This window comes from Sceloporus undulatus, chromosome 5, assembly GCF_019175285.1.
Source record: "Sceloporus undulatus isolate JIND9_A2432 ecotype Alabama chromosome 5, SceUnd_v1.1, whole genome shotgun sequence".
Classification (NCBI taxonomy): domain Eukaryota; kingdom Metazoa; phylum Chordata; class Lepidosauria; order Squamata; family Phrynosomatidae; genus Sceloporus; species Sceloporus undulatus.
This window is the reverse complement of record NC_056526.1, coordinates 145,965,993-145,988,515: the sequence shown is the minus strand read 5'-3', so window position 1 is coordinate 145,988,515 and position 22,523 is coordinate 145,965,993. Positions and strand designations below refer to the sequence as shown.

General features: G+C 37.8%; 1 protein-coding gene across 4 annotated transcripts in view; it reads right to left on the bottom strand.

Annotated features, from left to right (window-relative positions):
• LRBA (LPS responsive beige-like anchor protein) overlaps window positions 1–22,523 on the bottom strand; it is a 432,959-nt gene that overhangs the window by 2,182 nt on the left and 408,254 nt on the right. For all 4 annotated transcript variants that reach the window (XM_042467312.1, XM_042467313.1, XM_042467314.1 and 1 more), the window contains exons 53-56: window positions 21,690–21,857; window positions 11,169–11,270; window positions 7,785–7,981; window positions 839–990 (exon numbers count right to left, since the gene is read on the bottom strand). In XM_042467312.1, the coding sequence (XP_042323246.1) occupies window positions 839–990; window positions 7,785–7,981; window positions 11,169–11,270; window positions 21,690–21,857 (619 nt within the window). The remainder of the gene's footprint in view (window positions 1–838; window positions 991–7,784; window positions 7,982–11,168; window positions 11,271–21,689; window positions 21,858–22,523) is intronic.

Here is a 22,523-nt window from a genome sequence, read left to right as displayed (position 1 = left end):
GATGTTAGAGTGTTGTGCCCTGTCTAGCTGATGTAGAATCTCAACCTATCCAGAAAGAAATGGTTGTTTGTCTTGGATACACCTCCTTGTGTAAGCAGCATGATTAGTAACAGCACAAGTAGTGGCAAACAGCCATGGGTAGCCCTGGCCACTTGCTGCAGCCAGACTAGGCAGCTACATGGCACATACTTCCAGCTATAGGCCAGCTCTTACTGAAGCAGACTGTTTCTTCTAGGCTCTTAAGGGTTTTCAGGGGGGGAAAAGTGCTAGGGAAGTGGTGGAATTCACTTGTGCATTTTTACCAGGTGATTTCCCAAGCAACCTTTCCTCCATGGTGCCTTGGTTCCAAGGTCTTTTAAAGAATCAGATGTGAAAGTAATAGGTGAATCTTTCTAGAGTGACCTATCTCTGGCTGAAGATGCATGCCATACAATCTAATGTAGCATTGCTGGTGGGGCATGTCACTCTGCTGGAATTTAATAGGATCTCAACTTATCTCAGCCTTTCTGGTGAAAACCTCTTCCCCACTCATGATACACAAAAAGCAATCTAAAAACAAAACAACCAAACTAAGAACAGCACAGATAATCTTTAAAACATGTAGAATGCAAAGTAAGACTATAGAAAAGTCACCAAAAGCCAGCATTAAACAAGAGAACCTTCATTGCTCACCTACAGCTAAGCAATGGAGGGCTCAACCTGACCTCCTTAAGGAAGGTATTCCATAACTAGGACGTTGCCACAGAAAAGACCCTGTCCTTTCAACCTCACTTCCCTTTAGGGCCTCAGATGAATAGCCAGCTAGTATGGAGCAAATCAGTCTACAGTTGAGACTCACCTTTGGTCATGTGAAAGAGCCATGGATCGGATGCCAGCATCACAACCAGGATAGGCAAAAAGCTGCTTGAGGTCGCAAACTTGCCACACCATGACAACCCCATTGTCTCCTCCTGTAAGCAGGTACTGTCCATCCCGGCTCAGCTGAATTGCCTAGAAATTGAATGTTCTCTGTTAAAAAGAACACCTTCTACACACAATTCTCTGTTCCTGTAATTACCTTTTAACAAGACTGGATTATTTTGATAAAGAGACTGGTCAGACAAAGAGCTACAAACGCACACAGAAAGAAAGAAAAAGAAGGATGGGTAAATACAAAAAAAAAGTTGCAACCATAATATTCTATGAATTGCTTTGGAGTGTACAAATTCACTAGGCGACTCATGACTTTTGGGCTGCAAGGAAGTATTTGGCAAGCAAGTAGATGATAATTACAGTGCGCCCTTGCTTTATTATTATTATTATTATTATTATTATTATTAACCTTTATTTATGAAGCGCTGTAAATTTACACAGCGCTGTACATACAATCTTCTAGTTAGACGATTCCCTGCCCTCGGGCTTACAATCTAAAAAGACAAGACACAGAAGGAGAAGGGGGTGGTGGAGGGAAAGGGTAAGAGGTCCAGCAGTTCCTCTCTACCTCCAAGGCCTGGACCAAGGGAGATGGACTGGAGGGAGGGCGAGGCTTCATAATGGATGGTTAAACATTTTCCAGGGAAAATACATACTCTCAAGTAGGATAATGCATATACAGTACATAGCAATACAGGAAATGGTTCAATAAACAGGCACCACAAGAACATCAAATAGTAAGCGACAATTATGCAATGCCTGGGAAGGCTTCTCTGAACAGGATGGTTTTCAACTCCGTTTTGAAGCTGGTTAAAGAAGTGATGGCTCTTGCTTGTGGGGGAAGAAGGTTCCAGGAGTGAGGGGCAGCGAGTGAAAAGGGGCGAATCCGGGAAGGGGCAGAGGAAATCCTGGGCTGAGACAGCAGACCTTGACTACCAGAACAGAGGGCCCGAGTGGAAAGGTGAGGAGAAAGAAGGTCTGATAAGTAGGGAGGGGCCAGTCCATGGAGGGCTTTAAACGTGGACAGCAGGAGCTTATACTGAATGCGGAAAGGGAGGGGGAGCCAGTGAAGGGATGCCAACACAGGAGAGATGTGGTCAGAGCAGTGGGTGGAAGTGATAATGCGTGCAGCTGAATGCTGAACAGAGATTAAAGGACGGAGGTGAGAAAGAGGAAGCCCAGCCAGGAGGACATTACAGTAATCAAGTCGTGAGACCACTAGGGCATGGACCAGGATCTTGGCAGTAGAGGCGGAGAGATATGGTCGGATTTTGGCAATATTGTACAAAAAGAGTCTGCAAGCCTTGGCTGTGGTCTGGATCTGAGGGATACACGACAGAGAAGAGTCAAAGATAAAACCAAGACTGCGGGCTTGCTGGACTGGTTGAATAGAAATGTTGTCCACAGAGACAGAAAAGGAGTGTTGAAGGGTGGGCTTAGGAGGAAAGACAAGAAGCTCCGTCTTGGACATGTTGAGCTTCAAATGCCGATGGCACATCCACTGCGAGACAGCTGTGAGGCAGGACGAAACTTGCTGTTCAAGCCTTGGAGAAAGGTCAGGGGCGGAAAGATACAGCTGGGTGTCATCGGCATACAGATGGTAGGAAAAGCCAAAAGAGCTGATGAGTTTTCCTAAGGACAGTGTGTAGAGAGAAAACAGAAGGGGACCCAGAACAGAGCCCTGGGGAACTCCAACAGATAAGGGAACAGGAGATGAAGTCTGACCTCCTGCAACCACTGCAAAAGATCTGCCAGACAAGTAAGATCTAAACCAGTCGAGAACAGAGTCTGAGAACCCAAGGTCAGAGAGTATATCAACTAGAAGACAGTGATCAACGGTGTCAAAGGCTGTAGACAGATCAAGAAGGATGAGAACAGAGTAAAGGCCATTAGCCTTGGCCTGTAAAAGGTCATTCGAGATCTTGGTGAGAGCTGTCTCTGTAGAATGCCTTGGGCGGAAGCCAGACTGAAAGGGATCGAGGATGGAATTGGCTTCAAGAAACTCAAGACAGCGCGAATAGACAACCCGTTCCAAAACCTTAGAAAGAAAGGGAAGAAGAGAAATCGGACGATAGCTAGACAAGGAGGAGGGGTCAAGAGAAGGTTTTTTCAGAATTGGGGAAATGAGAGCATGTTTGAAGTCCGAGGGGAAGGAGCCTGTAGAGAGAGAGAGATTGAAGATATGGAGAAGCGAGGGCAGAAAGGAGGGAGCTATAGAGATTAGAAGACGAGTAGGAATTGGATCAAGAGAGCAAGTTGCAGGTTTGGAAGAGTTCAGAAGTTATGCAGGGATCTGTTCCGGACTCCCCAGCGTAAAGCAAATACCGCCTATACTCGAGCCCCATTTAACAGCTTTTGCTATTTTAGCCAACTTTTACCACCGTCACAATTTGCTGAAAAAGACAATGACAATAAAGTCCTGCTGGGCTCAGTCCAGTAGTGTGATGAAAATAAGATTCTGCCTCCTAATCTCTATGCACAAGGATGTTTTGAAAAGCCATTCAGCTCACTTAGACACAATATAAAAGCACAGTTTCGGTTGATGTTTTGTCAGCATCTGTAGCTGGCATCTTCAGAGAATTTCTCTGAAGATGCCAGCCACAGCTGCTGGAAAAACGTCAGGAATAAACTCTTCTAGAACATGGCCACATAGCCCGAAAACCCACCAAAAAAAATGGATGCCATCCACAAAAGCCTTCGACCTTCACATGCTTTTCTTTCTTTGAATGTAAAAATCCATATAATATCTATAGAATTATGGGAGAAAGGAGAAGAGCATCCCAAAAATATAATTTTTCTGGGCTTCAACAAATTTCAGGAAACATACAGTCTGGTGAGTGGTCCATCTAGAACAATATTGTGTACACCCAAGAGTGTATAAATAGTGGCCCAAACATTTCATGAAATTCCTAGCTTTTAAAAAAAGACCTCTTCCACCCATAAGTTCAAACTTCTGGCAATAGCAATCTGTCCTTCCTTTGGCAACCATGTTTGAGGGGTGGAAAAGGGAGGCTATTGGGCTGCTCTTTCTGGGCTGTGGCAGTTAGCAGTCACTGCTAACACACAACTGGACAGATTACCCCTGAGGAAATACAACTCTCAACAGAGGTTTTTGTACCCCAGTCTATGCTGACTACTAGTGACTCTTCAGGATTCAGAGAGTTTTGTCAGTCCTACCCAGCAATGTCAAGAACTAAATACCATACGTTCTGCATGCAAAACCTGTACACAGCAAAAACTTTGGCTGGGGCCCAGCCTGGCTTAAAACCTTTAGGGGTGTACCATCAGCAGAGGTTTGTTTATTTATTCATTTTATATCACACCTTTCTCTTGGCAAATGAGCCAACAGGGTAGCTATGTTGGACAATGCAGGGTCTCAGCCTATTTTAATTACTCTTATTGTTTTAAACTGTGCAAAGAGAGAGGCAAGATATAAATCAAACAAATAAATAGATAAAATTGATGTTATTATATGCCACACTGAGATCCTTGGAAATAGGATGGGATATAATTATCTGAATAAATAAATCTCTAGAGACTACAGACAATCCTCAGAATGTTGGAATCGATCTACTGTAGTGAAGTGACTGATCTCTCCTTCGCTGGTCTTAGTGGATAGGATGAGGAACTGGTCTTTTTGAGAACATTTTGTATATTGGGATTCAAGATACTGTACTGAGAACGGAAGTCAAGATGTACAGATGGATCTCAGGGGTAATTCTAGAAAAATCAACAAGGACCTCTGACTCCCAAGTTGTTTAATCAAGCAGTACACTAATAACATTTACCTAAATGCCTGCAGTTTTTAAGTACAAGTGTGTGAATCCTTCTGCAAGTTCTGATTTGAGTAGACCTTTTCAATCAATTGAATTTACAATTGATTCAATGGGGTCTACTCTACTCAGAACTAGCCAACAGGATTCTAGTCACTGTATTGTTGTTTGCTTGCTTTTTGCTTTAAATGCAGACCCAAACTTTATATCACAATGGTAGTGATGTCATCTTAGTATTTGTTTTAATCCATATTTTTTAAAAATTTAACATATATTCTTAATTTAACTTTTGTATCTTGTGGATTTTGAACACTGTTTTTTAATTTGTTGCAAGCCACTTTGGGAAAACTGGGGGAAAGATGGAATAGAAATAACAACAGCAGTCACAATATATGTGCTAAGCAATTTATTTGCTAAGAATATCAGAAAAACTATACAGGTGTGCTTAGTAAATGAACTCATCAGTCTTGGGCACATTACACAATGCAGACAGGGAAGGATGATCAAATTGCAGCAAATTATTTAAAAGAAAATGCCGGACTCATGATCTCTAACAAACCAAATACAATTACTCAAAAGATTATTCATTATAAGAAAAATCAATATCCATTTTATCCTCATTTCACAAATGGCAATCTCCTAAGGGTATTTTTGAAATTGCAGTGAAGACCGTGACAAATAATTATTTGCTACAGTTATAAAATTCATCTGATGAAAATCCATTAACCTTATGGTTATGGTTCACTTGAGTGTTATACTGGAGGCTCTTTATCAGAGAAATGCTATATTAAAAGGCAAATTAAAACCATTAATCTTTAACTCTTCTAGTACCACTGAATTCAGCGTGCTTTCAGTTAACCAAAAGATGAGATGTGGAATTTAGGTACTAATGTTGATTATACTGAATCACTAGGATGTGCATGAGGAAAAATATGGCTGGACATAATATGCCCTTCAAGGTTCAGGAAGTAAAGGATACACTTGCTCTCACCAAGTGTTCTAAGAAGATATGAATCAATTTCATGTTCTAATGTTACCTCCCTATGAAAGTTATCTGTGAGATTTTACTAAGGAGTAAACTAAGGATAGCTGGCCATTCTTTTGATATACAGCTAAGATGTACAAACAGTCCTCCAAAGAATGCCATTAAAGAAATGTTCCATGTTCTTTTATTTCTGACTTAACATGCCCCTGAAGAGTCTCAAAACTCAGATTCTTAAGAGACCATTATTCTTAAAAACCAGACCTGTCAGCTTGACAACGTTGGTATAAAGCAGCAAGAGCCTGTTAGATACTTGACTTTTCAAAACAGACTCAGGAAAGAAAAATAAATTGGTTCCTTTGGGTGGAATAGCATGTTGGCCTTGTTTAGGATAGAATAACTTTGGTTCTCTGGACTGCCTGCCTACTTAGATTTAAGTTACTCATTAAGATATCTAAACATTGCAAGGCAGATCTGCTGTGATATCCTGTTAGCCTATGTTCCACTGAGCAATACAGTATTTAAAACAAAAACAGGTGGAAAGTGCTGATTAGGCCCTGAGTATATCCAGACAACCTAAAAGTTCTCTTGGTAGCATTTTTTGGGGGTATTTGTGTACAAGACACTAAATTAGAAGATTAAACTGTCTGAATATAACAACTAAAAAGCTTCAACTTTGTCAACATCCTCTAAGCCAAACCCATAGTTATAGTATAATGAAGAATTTGGACAAGGAACTAAATTTCTACTTTGTCCACATACTACTCTTGCCTGCCATGGCCCACAAACTACAAAATTCTAGTGCTCCAGTGCCTGTGGACAAAGACATTTTGAACACTCTTGTTTTAATCATCCTGTTGCCACTTCCCTTACAGCATGATAAAGTACAGAAGCTCCAGGGAAAAGACTGTGGATTGTTTTAAGGCTAAAATTCATCTGGGACTGCTAGGGAAAAATAATAGCATGGTTTGTGTGTATTGCTAGCCTAGAGAGAAGAATTTCCATTGCATAAAGCAACATTGCCCAAACCTTGGGAATGACAAACACTAAAGAAATTGTTTTAGCCAGCAAGGGATTGCTAGATATTTTATAGATTTACTGGCCTAGCTGACAACATAATCACAACCAAAGCGATACGTTATCAGCACTGTGGCTGTAGGAAAAGCAAAGTAAAATCACTAAGTACTATGGGAGTTATGGCAAAAAGACTGTAAACAATTCAATGTGAACTATGAAAGGTATGAACATTATAAAGAAAATTTATATTACTTTTAATACAGATGAAAATGTGGAAAAAGTTAGAGGGATAGCTAAGATCATTTTCTTATATACATTTATCTGCAAACAATTAGAGCATGCTCCTTCACTACACAAGGGCATAGCACCTGCATATACAGCATGTCTACAGGGCTCATTAGAAACCTGTTCCTTCCCCAAAGAAATGCACAAAGCATTTCAGGGCACAGGAGGTCGATACATGCCTGCTGTATCAAGTATCCAGTACAACTCAGAGACCAAGATGGAATCTAGGATGATACATCCATTGCCTGCCCTGTCCTGGGAAGTCTCAAGGCTGGTCTCTTTTTTCAGCATGCAGCCATTATTCTTTCATACAAGAAATGATAATGCACTTATTATTTTAACGCCATGCTCATGTGTCCTAATCCAATGACAATATAAGCTAAGAAACAAAGATCCACCTATTTCAAATATGATACTGAACAACTGATTAACTCACCTGCTTCCTTCAAGTGGTAACTCATGCCCATTTTTAATATTTAACTGATGGACTTCCTCTGAAATGTAGATCCATCAATATCTTTAATGAGAGCACTTATACTAAATAATGTAGTACTGGCATATACAATGAGGTAGAATGTTGTATATTTTAAAGGCTGAAATACTCTATTGTTACCACTGACAGGACTAGACCCATTGAATCAACTGAATTTTACCTGGCCTCCCTCTCTGTGAATTCAACCAGTCAATTCTATTTTGGGCTGGCCAACAGGATTCAAACTATTATTTGTTAATATCTTCATTAGCATTTACTTCCATTAAAACCCTAAACATTTAAAATGTCAAAATAAGACAATAGTATAGTTTAACATGCTCACCCGTATATTGTCATCAGTTTCCATAGTGGCTTGCAATTTCCCATTCACACTGAATACACAGAAATGGCCGTTGTCATAGTATATGACGCAGTGACCCTCTCTTGATGCCTGGATGAGTTTTGCTTTCAGACAGTTTTCAGGAGCTTCTAATGTCCTCAGCAGATCTCCATTCATAGAATGTATGAGACATGGTCCTTCTGATAAGAGGGAGAAAGCAAAACCATCAGATCTATGACATCAACTTTGTGAAATGTAGGCTGGCATCCTGAATTCCGATTATCGACTTGTAACCCTTTATGGTTTTAAGATTTGTATGTAGTCTTTTAATGGATTTTAATGTCTAATGTTTTAAGTTTATAAACTGTTAATTGCTTTTAAATCATATATTTATACTTTTATTAATGTTTTTGTATAGATTTCAATCTGTATTGTGACTGACAGAGTGTAACTTGCCCAGGGTCACCCAGTGGGTCTCTAATCATAGTCCAGTGCTCAAACTACTACATGCTGGCTGGTAAAGTAGTTTTGAAAGGGGCTGGGCCAGGAGATGTTACTAAGTAGGCAATAATAGAATATGTTTAATATGAGGGATTTTCGTGGTTTAATTTTTATCTGTAAATTTCTTGTTCTGCGCTGTATCGTATTTCATTATTATCTTGTAAACCGCCGTGATCGAAGAAATGGCGGTATATAAATAAAATCTCATTCATTCATTCATTCATTCATGTTCAACTAACAAAATAGATTTGTTGTCACTGGAGTAACTGTAACAGGTAAATGAGCTAATTCTGCTAGACACTCCCAAACAGAGCTTAAAATAGAACCTACTTATTATTATTATTATTTTTTATCTCACCACTCCTTTGGGGAGCTCAGAGAAGCATATATATTTGTACCCTATTTTATCCTCAAAAAATCCTGCAAGTTAAGTTAGACTGAATGTATATGAGAGTGGCTAGAGGTCACCCACTAAACTACATGGCTAAGGAAAGAGTTGAACCTGGTACTCCTTAAGACTAAATCCTGCACCCAACTGAGAGACAATCTCATTCTCTGGAATCCTGATATATGTATTCATACTCTTATCTATTACCTGATCTGTTACTAAGTACGTGCATACATATAAATACAGTTCCTTCCGGAGAGTTTATAGCTCAGGCACTGCCCCTTTCCCCCTACACTACAGGAAAGCCGGATACAAATGGAAGAGTAATAACCAGGAACTTACTAGTGATAGAGATTTTACTAGATAAGCAAAATAAGAAGACCAGACTCAAATTAAAACCACTGCTGTCATTGGTGTTGAGTGCAGCACCAATTCTTCAAAATGGTTTTATAACCAACCAATGTCAGTCTGCAGGTTCTTTTATCTTTAGTTTTGCTGTAACATCTGAGCTCCAGAGCCATAAAAACAAATCATGTTTCTATGAGGCATGCATCTAGCTTGTAAAGGCAAGATTCATCTTATATCTTTGTTTATGTGGCACCATGTTTATGACTGGAATAATATGTTTTTTAAACTATACAAAAATGCAAGGGTACAGGTTGCAAAATGATGAAGGAAACATCAATTAAAATGGATTTTTAGGATGTACCAAGTATTGTTTTCTTTTTATCTGTTTCATCACTATATTTTGCCATTTCAACAACTCATAGGAGAGGACCAGAAGATGGAATTCCCTAGACTAAATCCAGGCTCTTGAATGATATCACTAGTCTGCCCACTTCCTAAGCTTATTGAAAATAAATGTGTGAATGAAACAACCTATAATCATCTATGACTATAGGTCTGTAGCAATTATCTTGTGAGTTTGAGCACTTTCATATTTATTCCCTTGACAAAATGGACCTCCAGAAAAACTACCATATATACTCGACTATAAGTACAAATCGAGGGCAGGTTTGGGGGGCAACATTATGGATTTTGATATGACCTGTGGATAGGTTGGGGACAAAACTTAGGGGCATGTAGCAAAGGATCTAAAGAGAGAAGAAATGAAAACAATTCAAAAGAACTTACAAAATTCTGGCAAGCATAATTCTGTGCTCACACTAAAGGTTGAATAGATGAGAGAGCAGAAGGGGCCAGTGCTTCTTTTAGGTACTCTCAGGACAGACTAACCTCTTGCCCACTCTACTCAGACCTTTTTTATCGGTTAAAGTACAGTATACTTATATGCATATGCTTATATGACCTCTGGATAAGCTGACCCAGGTTTTTTGGGTCAATTTCTTGACTAAAATTTCTACACTTATACAAAAGTACATAAAGTGTATCTCACCAAGTGACAATGGGAACAAAATAACTTTCCTAGAAGAAATGGATTTAATATATATACCCAGGCAAATAATTAAATGTGCCCACTAAAGCTCATGTATTTTAAGATATTGGTAGTCCTGTCTTGAGTGATTCTGCTTTTGAAAGGAAATCAACTCATAGATATTGGTCTATGGAGAGGGGAAATTAATGTAACTTTTACACTTGCATACTGAATAGAAGAAAGGATTTCTGAAGAGCATTTATACCAAGCACAGTAGGTGACTTGTGGAAAAAGCTCAGGTATGTAAAATGGCTACAAACTGCATTTCATAGTTTAAATATGTTGTCAATACAACATACACATGAGAGAAGATGTAAACATGATGGAAACTGATGAAAATCCTGTCTGAAGATCATACAAAGGCTGCATCTGTGCTGCAGAAGTAATGCAGTTTGACACCGCTTTAAAGTCTATAGCTCAATTTTATGGAATTCTGGGATTTGTACTTTTGTGAGATATTTACCTTCCTTGTCAGAGAGCTCTGGGGCCACAGCATTGAGCCATGGTAGCTAAAGCAGTGTCAATCTGCATTACTGCAGCCAAAGATTCATAGTCTATTAGACCAAGGCCTATTTAGTCTAGCATTGTTTCCACAATGGTCAGTACAACCAAATGCTTATCAGAAGCCCATAATCAGGATGGGAGCACAACAGCACCTCCCTGGACACTGACATTAAGACATAGTTATCTGCTTTGAAAGAAGATGTAAAAGTCAAGCTGAAATGGAAAAATATAACATTTCTGTTATTGTAAAAAGAAAACCAGCACTGGATTTAAAAATAATTATGAAAAACTTAGGGCCCAAACAGACACACCAAAATAAAACTGCTTTGGGTCACTTTGGAGGTATGCTGTTTAAATGACACACACATCTTAAGAGGCCAGAAGCTTAGGACTGGAGTGTGGCTTTGGCATGGCTTCCGGCCTCTTAGAACGCATGCATAATTTAAACAGCATACCTCCAAAGTGTCCTGAAGCAGCTTTATTTTGGCCTGTCTGTTCAGGACCATAGTTTAGGTGGTACTGCATTTAGTTTAGGAGGGTATTTCAAAGAGTTTAATACCTTTAGAACCACTTATTACCAGGCCAAGTTCAGCACAAATTGCAGCACAGGTAATCTCATAATCATGTCCTGTCAAGATGGCACGAGGTGTGGCAGATTCACCTGTGGGAAAGGGATAGGTGAGTGGAAAAACAAGAAGAATAATATTCTTCAGTCACATTTGTTGCAATATACATTCAAGTGGTGCAGAAGAGCATGTTACTACACAATACTAGCCAGCAAATACGAAGCATTCAAAATGGAATATGGAGAATTCACACGCAGTTCAGGTATCATGCATAACAGTGTGAACTTCCAGGCATAACTGGGATAAACCATGAGTAAGTGTTCCTTTTTTTTCCCTCATTCTTCTTTGGTTTACATCTCATTTCTGTGGTGTCCTGTGCAGCATTTTTATAGTAGTCAAAATGGGATACAGCTAAGATATGTGACTGTGAACTGATATAACATAACACTAATGGCTACAACTAGTCTTTCAAATGCACTGTTGCTGAAACACTGGCATCTTTGACGACTGGACTCCACATGAACATCCGAACTACAAACCTGAACTTTCTTTTGTAGCCCCAGTCAAGTCAGGTTGAATTCCAAACACCTCCAGTGAAAAGGACCATGTACCAAGGGATGGGAAAACCAGAGCTGATCTGGTTTAAGACAGAATCCTAGTCAGAGACTAATGGTATAAAATTTGCTCCACAATGTGATACATACATACATATATACATACATACATATACGCACACACCACCCATTTATTCAAATGGATCAGGCATACAGCCTAAGATTTCAAACTGAATTTTTCTTTATTTAAAATATACCATGCCTTTCAGCTAAAAAAGCACCAAGAGTAGCACTGTATACAGAATAGACTAGTTTAAAGCTTACCATGGGAAGTGATTTCTTATTGAAGAAACAATACTTTTAAAAACCTTTTTAAAAATCTTCAGACTGCACAGATTTTTAAAAGCCCCCCCCTCTATATATAAGGTTTTGTTTCACAGAAGATTTGACAAAATATACTTAAATTCAGGGAAGTACAACAGAGAATGGGGTGGGGGTATCACATTCAGAGCATAAGAACAAGAGCCATACATCTGATGTTTATTAAGTAGTACTTAGGTGACTTTGACAATTTAGAGATAAGCTGCATCCATTGAACTTTTATACAGGAGACAGTTTAACAGGGGAAGAAAAGAAATAATTTTGAGTATAGACAGTATAGTTATAGAAATTTTACTGATATGTGTCCAAGAACACTTAGCTGAGATATGATTTTGTATTTTATTGCTTTTATGGTATGGTCAAATTTAACTAGGGAGATTTTCTGGAGGTATGGACACCTGCTCAAATATAGTTTTAGAAACATAACCTTAAATACAACTTTTAAAGCCATATGCCAACTCCCCCCTCCCCCCAGTGACTGGACAATTCCTTTCTAGACCCACTTACGCTCTGACATGTTGTGGTTTTCTATTTTTCATTTTATATATTCACATTTTAGGGCAAGGAAATGTAATAATTTCAGTGCATGAGATGTTATTAAAATGAATTTGGACAATTTTATCATCAATGTAAAGCTGGCTAACTAAGTTGATTTGGCAATGGCATGTTTACAAGTGTCTATATACTGTTTCTCTCACTGTAGGTTCTTCCCTCCCTCCCTCCTCACTTACATAGACCTTTGAGTCCTTTGAAAAGTCAGACAGACTCCTTTAATAAAAATGTTAAGCATTTAGAGGTCTCTGGGCTTCTGATTTTTCTTAATAATGGAACTCAGAAGCTGACAGCAGAGATTTCTTAGTCCTTCATAAGACTATTTTGGTTTTCAGTAAAGCAAAGGGGAAATTTTACTTTGCTGCTGGTTAAAGGGGTACTACTTCAAAACTTTCTAAGCTGGCTTCTACTTCTTCTTTGAAATCCTGGGGAATCAACATCAAAGGAAAGCAAGGCTTTGTCCCTTAAGCAGGTTTACGAGCACTGATCCAAGCTTTAAGGAAGGCCTGAAAAGAACGCTGCACACAAATTCATAAAGAATCCTTGAAGGAAGATGAACAAGTCAAATGAAATTAAAGCTAATCCAAATCCTGTACTGATATCTAAAAGAAACCTTTTCACAGATCTACTTTGTGCAGCACTATATTTAATACAGCCTCTAGTTTATTGTTAAATGATCCTTCATACTTGAACTTGATATATAACATAATATTCACAGCACAACAAAAGTGGAAGTATTAAATCATAAAAATAGAGAAAATATTCTAATTCAACCATTTTCAATACAGAACAAGTAAATCCATTCTGCAAAGTTCTTTTTCTTGATCTAACAGTTTGCATAAGCTATAACTCCTAGGGGATAAAGCACTGCATTTGAAAGCCAAGAATTCAGATTTAAAGAGGTAAGAGAACAGATGTGACAATATTTTATTGGGACAAATGTAAATTACTTAGAATTCGTTTTTAAAAACAGGTCTTCAAAATGTTCTTCCGATTCCAAAATATTCAGAAAAGTCTGCTCTTTGCTTTAACATGAGCAAATTGTGCTTGTGCTATTTTATTCTGCCAGGTCTGGAGGTCCTTGAAAAGTTGATCTTAAAACAAGCGTGACTAGACTATGTTTATTTAATAATAGTTATATGAGAGACTGATAGTTGAACAATAAAGCATCAGCTTACTGCTCTGCAAAACATAGCCATACATTACAAAATTAACTATACAATTAAGTAAGATTTGTTTACTATATTTTTAATGAAGGGCTAGAATAATATCAAAAAGTATAGATTAAACAAAAGAAACATGCATCCTCTAGTGCCTGATAATCCTATAATGAAAACACTGGGTATTGTATAGAAACATAGGAGATGCATTAAATATTAGTACAGCCCTCTCTAATGCCGACACAGTAATTGCATGTAGAATAAGGGGGGGGGGGGGGAGTGTATATTTTATTTCTTTATTCATTCTGCTTATATGCTACCTTTCTCCTGTAGTGGATCCATAAGTTATGAACAGCCAAAAGCATGTAAAAGTCAAATATTAAGTACCTTATCCACCTCCATAAGGATTTCTGCAAGCAATTGCTCATTAAAAACCCGGGTAGCCTCCAGGTAACCGGACAGCTTGAAGCGGACTTCTGGGCATACTGGGGGCATGCGTTGTCTGTATGCAACACCCTCAATACGCCTGGAAGCCAGCTTTTTATGCCAGTCTGTTTTGCACCATGGTCTTTCAGACAACCTGGACCTAAGACATGAGCTTTATAGGTCAGCCAGCACTTCAAATTGTGCCCAGGGAAGCTGTTTCAACAAGTAAACTGGCTATATGCTGCCTGTGATTGGACCCCAGTTAGCATTCTGGCTGTAGCATATTGCACTCGCTGAAGTTTCCAAACAGTTTCTAATACTTCCCCACATAAGGTGCATTACAATAGTCCAAACAAGAAAACAGAATCACAGAGTTGGAAGAGACTACAAGGGCCATTCAATCCAACCCCATGCCGTGCAGGAATACACAATCAAAGCATTCCCAACAGATGGCTATCCAGCTTCTGTTTAAAAACCTCCAAAAGAGGAGACTCCACTATTCTCTGAGCCAGCATATTCCATTGTTGAACAGCTCTTACTCTCAGGGCATTCTTTCTAATGTTTAGGAGAAAACAAGCTTGCTCTTTCTTCAATATGGCACCCTTTTAAATATTTAAACATGCCTTTCATGTCACCTCCTAGCCTTCTCTTCTCCAGACTAAACATGCCCAGCAACTCAAGTCTCTCTTCATAGGGCATGGTTTCCAGACCTTTCACCATTTTGGTTGCCCTGCTCTGGACATATTTTAGCTCATCAACATCTATCTTAAATTGTGGTGCCCAGAACTGGTGAGGTCTGAACAAAACAAAAGAGAGTGGTACTATTACTTTCCTTGATCTAGACACTGCACTCCTATTGATGCAGTCTAGGATCATATTGGCTTTTTAAGCTGCTGCATCACACTATTGACTCATGTTTAGCTTGTGGTCTACTAAGACTCCTAGAGCCCTTTTGCATGTACTGTTGCCAAGTCAAGTGCCCCCATCCTATATCTGTGTATTTCCTTTTGTTCTGTCTAAGTGTAATACCTTGCATCATAGGCTTCATAGCCAGATCTGACATCGCCAAGAATGGCAGCAGCTGGCACACTAGTTTTAGCCTTGCAAACACAATCCTGAAAGCCTCCCCTGAAACCTGGGCATCAAGATCAGATCTGAACACATCCCACAAATCTCTACCTGCAACATTTTAGTTTTTGTTTTGGCTGAAGCAGACAAAGTCCCTGATCTAGTGCTCAAGATTTCCATAACTGATTTGTAGAACCAAAAAGTTCATTAAGTAACTGAGAACTTCTACTCCATGGAGATCCCAGTGCATGAGAATCTGGATGAGTCCAAACCAAAGCTGTGTTACCCATAATCAGGAATAATTGAATATTTTTATTCCGTACAGAGAGACATATGTACTAAGAACATTCACTTTTAAATACTGAGACTATTATATAAAATGCTGTGATTAGTAATAGACAACTATTATACTTTACTTATATAAAATGATACGTATAACACAGCACAAATACAGTTCTATGCAAAGTTATTAGACAAGCAGTTTTTAAGTAACATTTTAAAACAACTGGATTAAACTTTCTAAGAGAGTGAAATAATAAAAAAATGGTATTTTTCCTATTTCTATTTCTATTCCGTATATTCCTATATAGACAGTATAAGAATACTTCAATACGTAGAGATATCCAAATACTGGCACAATGGTTATAGCTTTTCACATCAGTTATTGCCTTTAAACTGATGCTTTTAAAGTTCTATATCAGAACTAAAAGCATCTGTGAAAGAAATTGAGAATTTATATTAGCTAATGCAAAGCAATAATTAAGGCATAATGTATTTCATTTTTAATGAGGCCTTTTATGTTTCTGTAGCCAATAAGAATCTAAAGTAATACCAAACCTGCATCTTTACACCCACAGTATGGATTAAGCTTATTGAGTCTAATGACGTAGCCAACTAGCATACATATTTACACTGAGTGAACTGTTCATTATATTTCATTTTGTATTATACAGAGCAATATTTTGAGTTCCCTAATGTCTTTAGTATTTGGCATACTAACTTAATAAGAAATTACCAAAAAAATGTAGTCTGAACATTACTTTAGTTTCTCTGCCCATTGAAAGATGGTCTATTTTAAATCCTTCTTTTTTCCATCTCAATAATAATGCGAGATAGAACAAGGTAAATAAAGATTATATATTAAACTATTACTCCCTGCCAAACATATGGCTTGCATTATACTCTTATTCTTTTACCATACGAATATTATTCTTTTTACAACATCTACCACTGGCTACAAGGAGTAAACAGAGCCTTTTTCTGCCTGGAACATGAATGCCTGCATTACATCACAGAGGACTAAGGCATCCTTGCCCTTCTGGAGAATTTCAAGTACATCATTTCAGACACACCTGAGCTTGAAAGCTGCCAGTTCAGCACCACTGAAAAGGTGGTCTGCATCTAATTGAAAACACTATTATGCTGGCACTATATTAAGCAAACCACCATTACAGGTACTTGTGGCTAAGAAAGTGGGGATGAGGTGGAGTACAGCATAGGCTTTCCCACCTGGCTTTTATTCACCTAAGTGATTCATCAAGGTAGATGCATATTCCAGGTGATTTTTTAAAAATGCATAGACTACAAGTGAGAAAATGCATTAATTGTACAAAGAGCAGCTGGACTGGATCGTTTTTCACAAAAAAAAGTAAGGTGGTTGGGAGATTTCCAAAATGAATTAAAACCATTCCCACATGTGAAAGCAATGCTTTCCTTAAAGAATATGTGTTAAACAATACAGATACCTGCTATAGTAAGCAAGAAAAAGACACTGCTGTGTAAATTTACAGCGCTTTATAAATAAAGGTTAATAATAATAATAATAATAATAATAATAATAATATCCACATTCTAATTCAAAAGAAGAACAAAGATGAAAAAAGCGGTTCAAAGCCAACAGCCCTTTGCTCATCTTTTCTTCAGTCCAATGAATCTGTAGGCTGTACACACTACACAATATAGCACTCTTGCTTTCTTTCTCTTTCTTCTTTCCTGCTTTCTCCAGTCACTCATTTTTCAAACTACTGTAAAGTAACATACGTTTATTGGGCACAAGGGTAAAATATTACACATGGAAATTAAGGCCAACCTACGTGTTATGACTGCTATTTGGGGAACAGTTGAACAATTCCATGTGGCAGCTCTTCCATGCTACAGATTTATCTCAACTTACATCGTTCACATGGCCATGCCACTGCCAGTGTGTAATTGTGCCACTCACTGGCTCCTACTGCTAGAATGTTCTGGAAGATGTATGGAACTTTTGATAGCATAATCTGCTTTCTTGCCTTATAATATAGATGCCTCCTGGATAAAATCATTGGAATGTGGTCCATTGTCCTGGCTTCTAAGACAATCATTCAAAAAGAGAATGTGGCAGAGTGGTGAAGTTTTACAATAATAATTAAAAATGATACTGGGCCTGAGACAAATTTTAAGCATTTGGAAAATGGAGCATATTGTTAGTTTCAGGGTCTAACTCAACATTGCCAGCTGCCTCCAAGTCAGGTCTCACTAGCAACATCAAGGTAAAGAACAAATGGGAAGTCACTGCACATTTGGTATTTGTGTATCTGCCAGTGATAGGGCAATGCAGAGAATGTTTTGCTCTGTTCTGTTTTTACTTGAAATTACTTGGAAAACACTTGAAGGGGGGGTCTGGAGTAACCATTGCAAAACATACTCCACATTGGTTCTCACTGCAGTAAATCTTTGAAACATTAAGTTCAGATGCTTTGAATATCTATCAGATACAAGACAGCTACATAAATCCTAATATAAGAGGAAATATAGCACAGACTTTCCATCTTGAAAAGAGTACTATGGCTTGGAAACTCTTATATCATTTCTAGGATTGAAGAGGATTCAGAAACACACACACACACACACACACACACACACACAGAAATCCTAAGCCAATGTACCAATTACCTGATTCAATGGGAAATCTTTTATCATTTTGTGCAATGTAAACTGAGTATTTGAAATCTACTTGTCTCTAAAGCAGATTCTATGTTTTCTGCTTGACTCTTTTTGAGGATAAACAACCTATTGGGTTAAATGTACTATCTGGGTTAACACTTGCAGAAAACATGAGACTTTGAAATGTAACTGGGATCAGTTCAGGGTGACTACTTTATCAAGAGCTACATTATAGTATTTCAAGTCACTGCCAGCAGAGGTCACTCTAAGATGCATGATTTTGAACACCATTTTCTTAAAACAAGACTAGAAGACTTGGATGACTTTGAAAACAAGACTAGACTATAAACTGTTGTGGAAAAGTGCTAAAATTAGATATAATTTTGTATAATTAATTTTAAAATAAATTAAATGAGAACCTTTTGATGTGAGGGGAAGACCAGCTGCTCATTTTGAGGAAATGCTATTAACGTACAGAATTCTAAAAATGCAGATGTAAGCTGGAAACACACTAATTGTTTAAATTTAATACAACCAACCTACTAATCAGAATTAATTTGGACACCACATGGAAGCTATGGGATAAATCATGAACTACAAATATAATGTGATCATTTAGTTCATTTTGAATGTGAATTTAGTTGAATGAATTTACTTTTGGTTCATTCATGAGGGTTCAGCATTTTTCTGAAGAAAATCATGAACCCAGAAAACAGTGCTAGAATAAGTTTTGAAATGCAATTTTGAATTATCCTATCTATTTCAGATCACAGCTTACTTCAAGAGTAGCTGGAAATATGTATTTTTTCCCTTTAGTCTGTACCACATCATATATTTGATGCAAAGAGGTCAACTATGTTTTAAGCTTCCCATACTGTATGAGATTTATTATTACACTTTTTTAAAAATAACTAAAAATTAATTGAATAAAATAATACCACACATTTAACTTGACAGTAAAACAAACAAAGAAAGAAACAAATGGATCACTGCACATGTAAGTTATTAAATGTTAAAGATATTTATCACAATAGCTACACGTGTACTTTATTTTACAGTTTTCAGTCACGATTACTCTAAAGTGCCCAGTTAGAATAAATTGTCTTTTATTCACAACTCAAAGGAGGATTTGCATTTAGGAGAAAAAGAAGATATGAGTAAGATATCAGGACTTTTTTATATCTCTTTGCTTGTTTACAGGGAGCATGGTCCATAGAAGTAGCTTCCAGAAAGTACAACATAATCACAAAAAATCAAGGAAAACCTCCCATGTAAGCCAAAAAGATAACTGAATGTAATTGTTGCAGCTGCAGGACCAATTCAAGACCCTCTTGAGAATCCAATATTCAATCACAGTTGGTGAAGTTCTCCACATACCTTAATTCCAAACATATCTACAACTGCATTTTTATTCTCATGCTTATTTCCATATATCCACCCATATGCTTGCCCATACAACTCAATCGGACACATAATGCATGTGTACACAAATTTCCTTCTCTCCCTTTGTCCATTCCTTGGGGGGGAAAGCAATTCGATTTAATGGTAAATGGGGCAATGGTGTTTTTCTTTTCTTTTCTTTTGCTCCTCAACTTTCTTCTCCATAAAATATTGGAGAAGTGTCGAGATTAGAAAGGCACAGAATGGGGATAAAAGTAGCAGAACATCCTAGGTTGTCTGAGAATGTTCTGGTCTAAATTTGACTGATTTTTATGCTTTTAAAATTATCCCTATATTAAGAATAAAACAAAATATGCACACAGTTCTAATGTTTGCCTACCCCAAACATAGTAAATAAAGCAGTATAAGAGCAATTTACTTTTGTGGCCTGTTCTGTATTACAAATAAATAAAGAATGATAACAATAATTTTAAATGATGAAAAGTATATTAAATCATTTATTACATAAAACCAGACAAGGTAAAACCAGTTGAAACTATTTAAAATAATGCCAACCAGAAGACATTGGAAAAAATTAACCAGGCCCTGAAGGCTTCAATAAAAAGCCGTGTTTTGACTGGCAATCAGAAAGACATCAGCATTGGCCCCAATTGGGCCGGGGGAGGGCAGATTATTCCACAACTGAGGCCCCATGTCATCCCACTTTCCCATGTCATCCCAAAATGTATTGCCCCTACCAGTGGGACACAGAGGAAGGTCCCTCCAACAAGTTCTTGGTTAGACATATATAGGGAAGGTGCTCCCTTGGGGATTGAGGTTTTAAGCCATTTAGGGGTTATTAAATATTATCACTAGCACCCTGAATTCAGACTGGAAGCTTATGCCATTCAGTGCTATTCCTTTAAAACTTGTATTATATGGTTTCTGTATGATGCTCTAGTTTCAGAGTCATCTTTAACAGCAGTCCCACAGAGAGAGCATTGTGATAATCTAGTTGGAAAGTTATCAGTGCATGAACTGGTAGAACAGTTCTATGAGCAGATAAGATATGAAGGATTTAGGAACACAAAACCAAACTGAAGGATTCTACCAAAGAAAATATTTATGTATGTGAAAGATATCTGAATAAAATGTAACCCACCTCCAATTACCAAAACACACAACTGTGAAAAAATAAGGGATAAATTAAACCCTCAAATAGAGAAGCCAGACGCGTTTCGACAACTGTCTTCCTCAGTGGCCTGTAATTATTTAAAATATAATATATCTATTAAACACAATGCGTCTGCGCTCAGCTTCAGGCCACTGAGGAAGACAGTTGTCGAAACGCATCTGGCCTCTAGCATTTTATATCATTTTATGTTTTGATTTTTTCACAATTATATAATTCTTAGTGGGGTATTGGTACCCTTTTAGAAACCTTTACTGGCTTTTTTGTTCCAGGGTCTGAGTTTTCTGACCTTGACTTTGGACATTTTATTCATTCTTTACTACTGCTCATTTTACAGTGGGTTATTTATACCCTTTTAGAAATTTTACCAGCTTCTCTATTTGAGGGTTTAATTTATCCCTTATTTTTTCACAGTTATGTGTTTCGGTAATTGGAGGTGGGTTTCATTTTATTCAGATATATTTTACATACATAAGGATTTAGGAATCCACAAAAACTGAATCATTTGTGGGATTCAGTTGTAAACTTCTCTATCCAATGCCATTGGAATTAGGACTTTCTTCTTCTCCCCTGCCCCCACTCTAGACATCCTAAGCACTAAAGCCTTCCAGAGTAGGTTTTTTTTACAGTACATGAGTGGATGCAGGAGAGAATGGGAGATTAAAAAATTCAGCCACAAACAAAGGATCTTGCAGAAGTACACCAATGGATCCCAGCCAATCACTTCAGTTAGAAGACTCTGAAGTACTAAACGTACTACCTTTAATCTAATCACAAACCCAATCCAACAATTATTAGGGTAAAAAGTGTCTTAACATATGTGGTAGAGTTGTTATACTGTATATAGAAAATGTTGTTAAGAACAAAGGTGTCCCTTACCATTTGCATAATCACCAATGGAATTGGTTTTGCCATTCCAGTACCATAACAGCAGTGTTGCATCGCGAGACCCTGAGAGAATGTAACAGTTTCCTCCAATGTAAGATTCAGAACGGGCAAGGCAGGTGACAACATCCCAGTGTCCAAATACGACTTGTATCAGCTTCCCTATAATAAAAAGCAACTTTTTTTAGCCCAGAGCAAACTTGTGATTGGAAAGAAAATATAGACAAAGTATTCATGTATAGGGACATGTGAAGCTATCTCACACCTAGTCAGACTATCTTGATTCATTTAGTTCAGAACTGTCCATTTCATATGAAAGTGGATCTTTCCCAATCCTGCTTGATCAAAACCTTTGCCTCCAGAAGATCCCAAAAGGCCCTTTTCAGATTTGCACACCTAGTCTTTTCACTGTTCTTCTCAAACTACATACCCATCAAGGGAACATGTCAGACTTGGCAAAGCCACTTTCAAAACGTTTTGCCATTTGGAAAAGGGAAATGTAATTCAAGTTACAGTAGTAAAAAAAAAGTCCTTTCACGTGTCTCCTCCAATCAGAACTGTTGAAAATAGACAGCAAGAGAGAGTTCAAGTATACACACTCTCTGTAATGACTAGCTCAAGTTACTATTCTCCTTACCATCTAATTTTAAGTGTAATCCAACAAATCATACATTCTTGAAAAATCAGTTGGAGATTCTTTCCTATGAACTAGTTTTGCTATTGGTAGAAAATATAAGAAACTATGTCATAATGGTTTGTTTCAGCTAGAGTAGATGCATTCAATGAATGGTTGAATGGTAAGGTGACACATAGGTAAATCCAACTGAT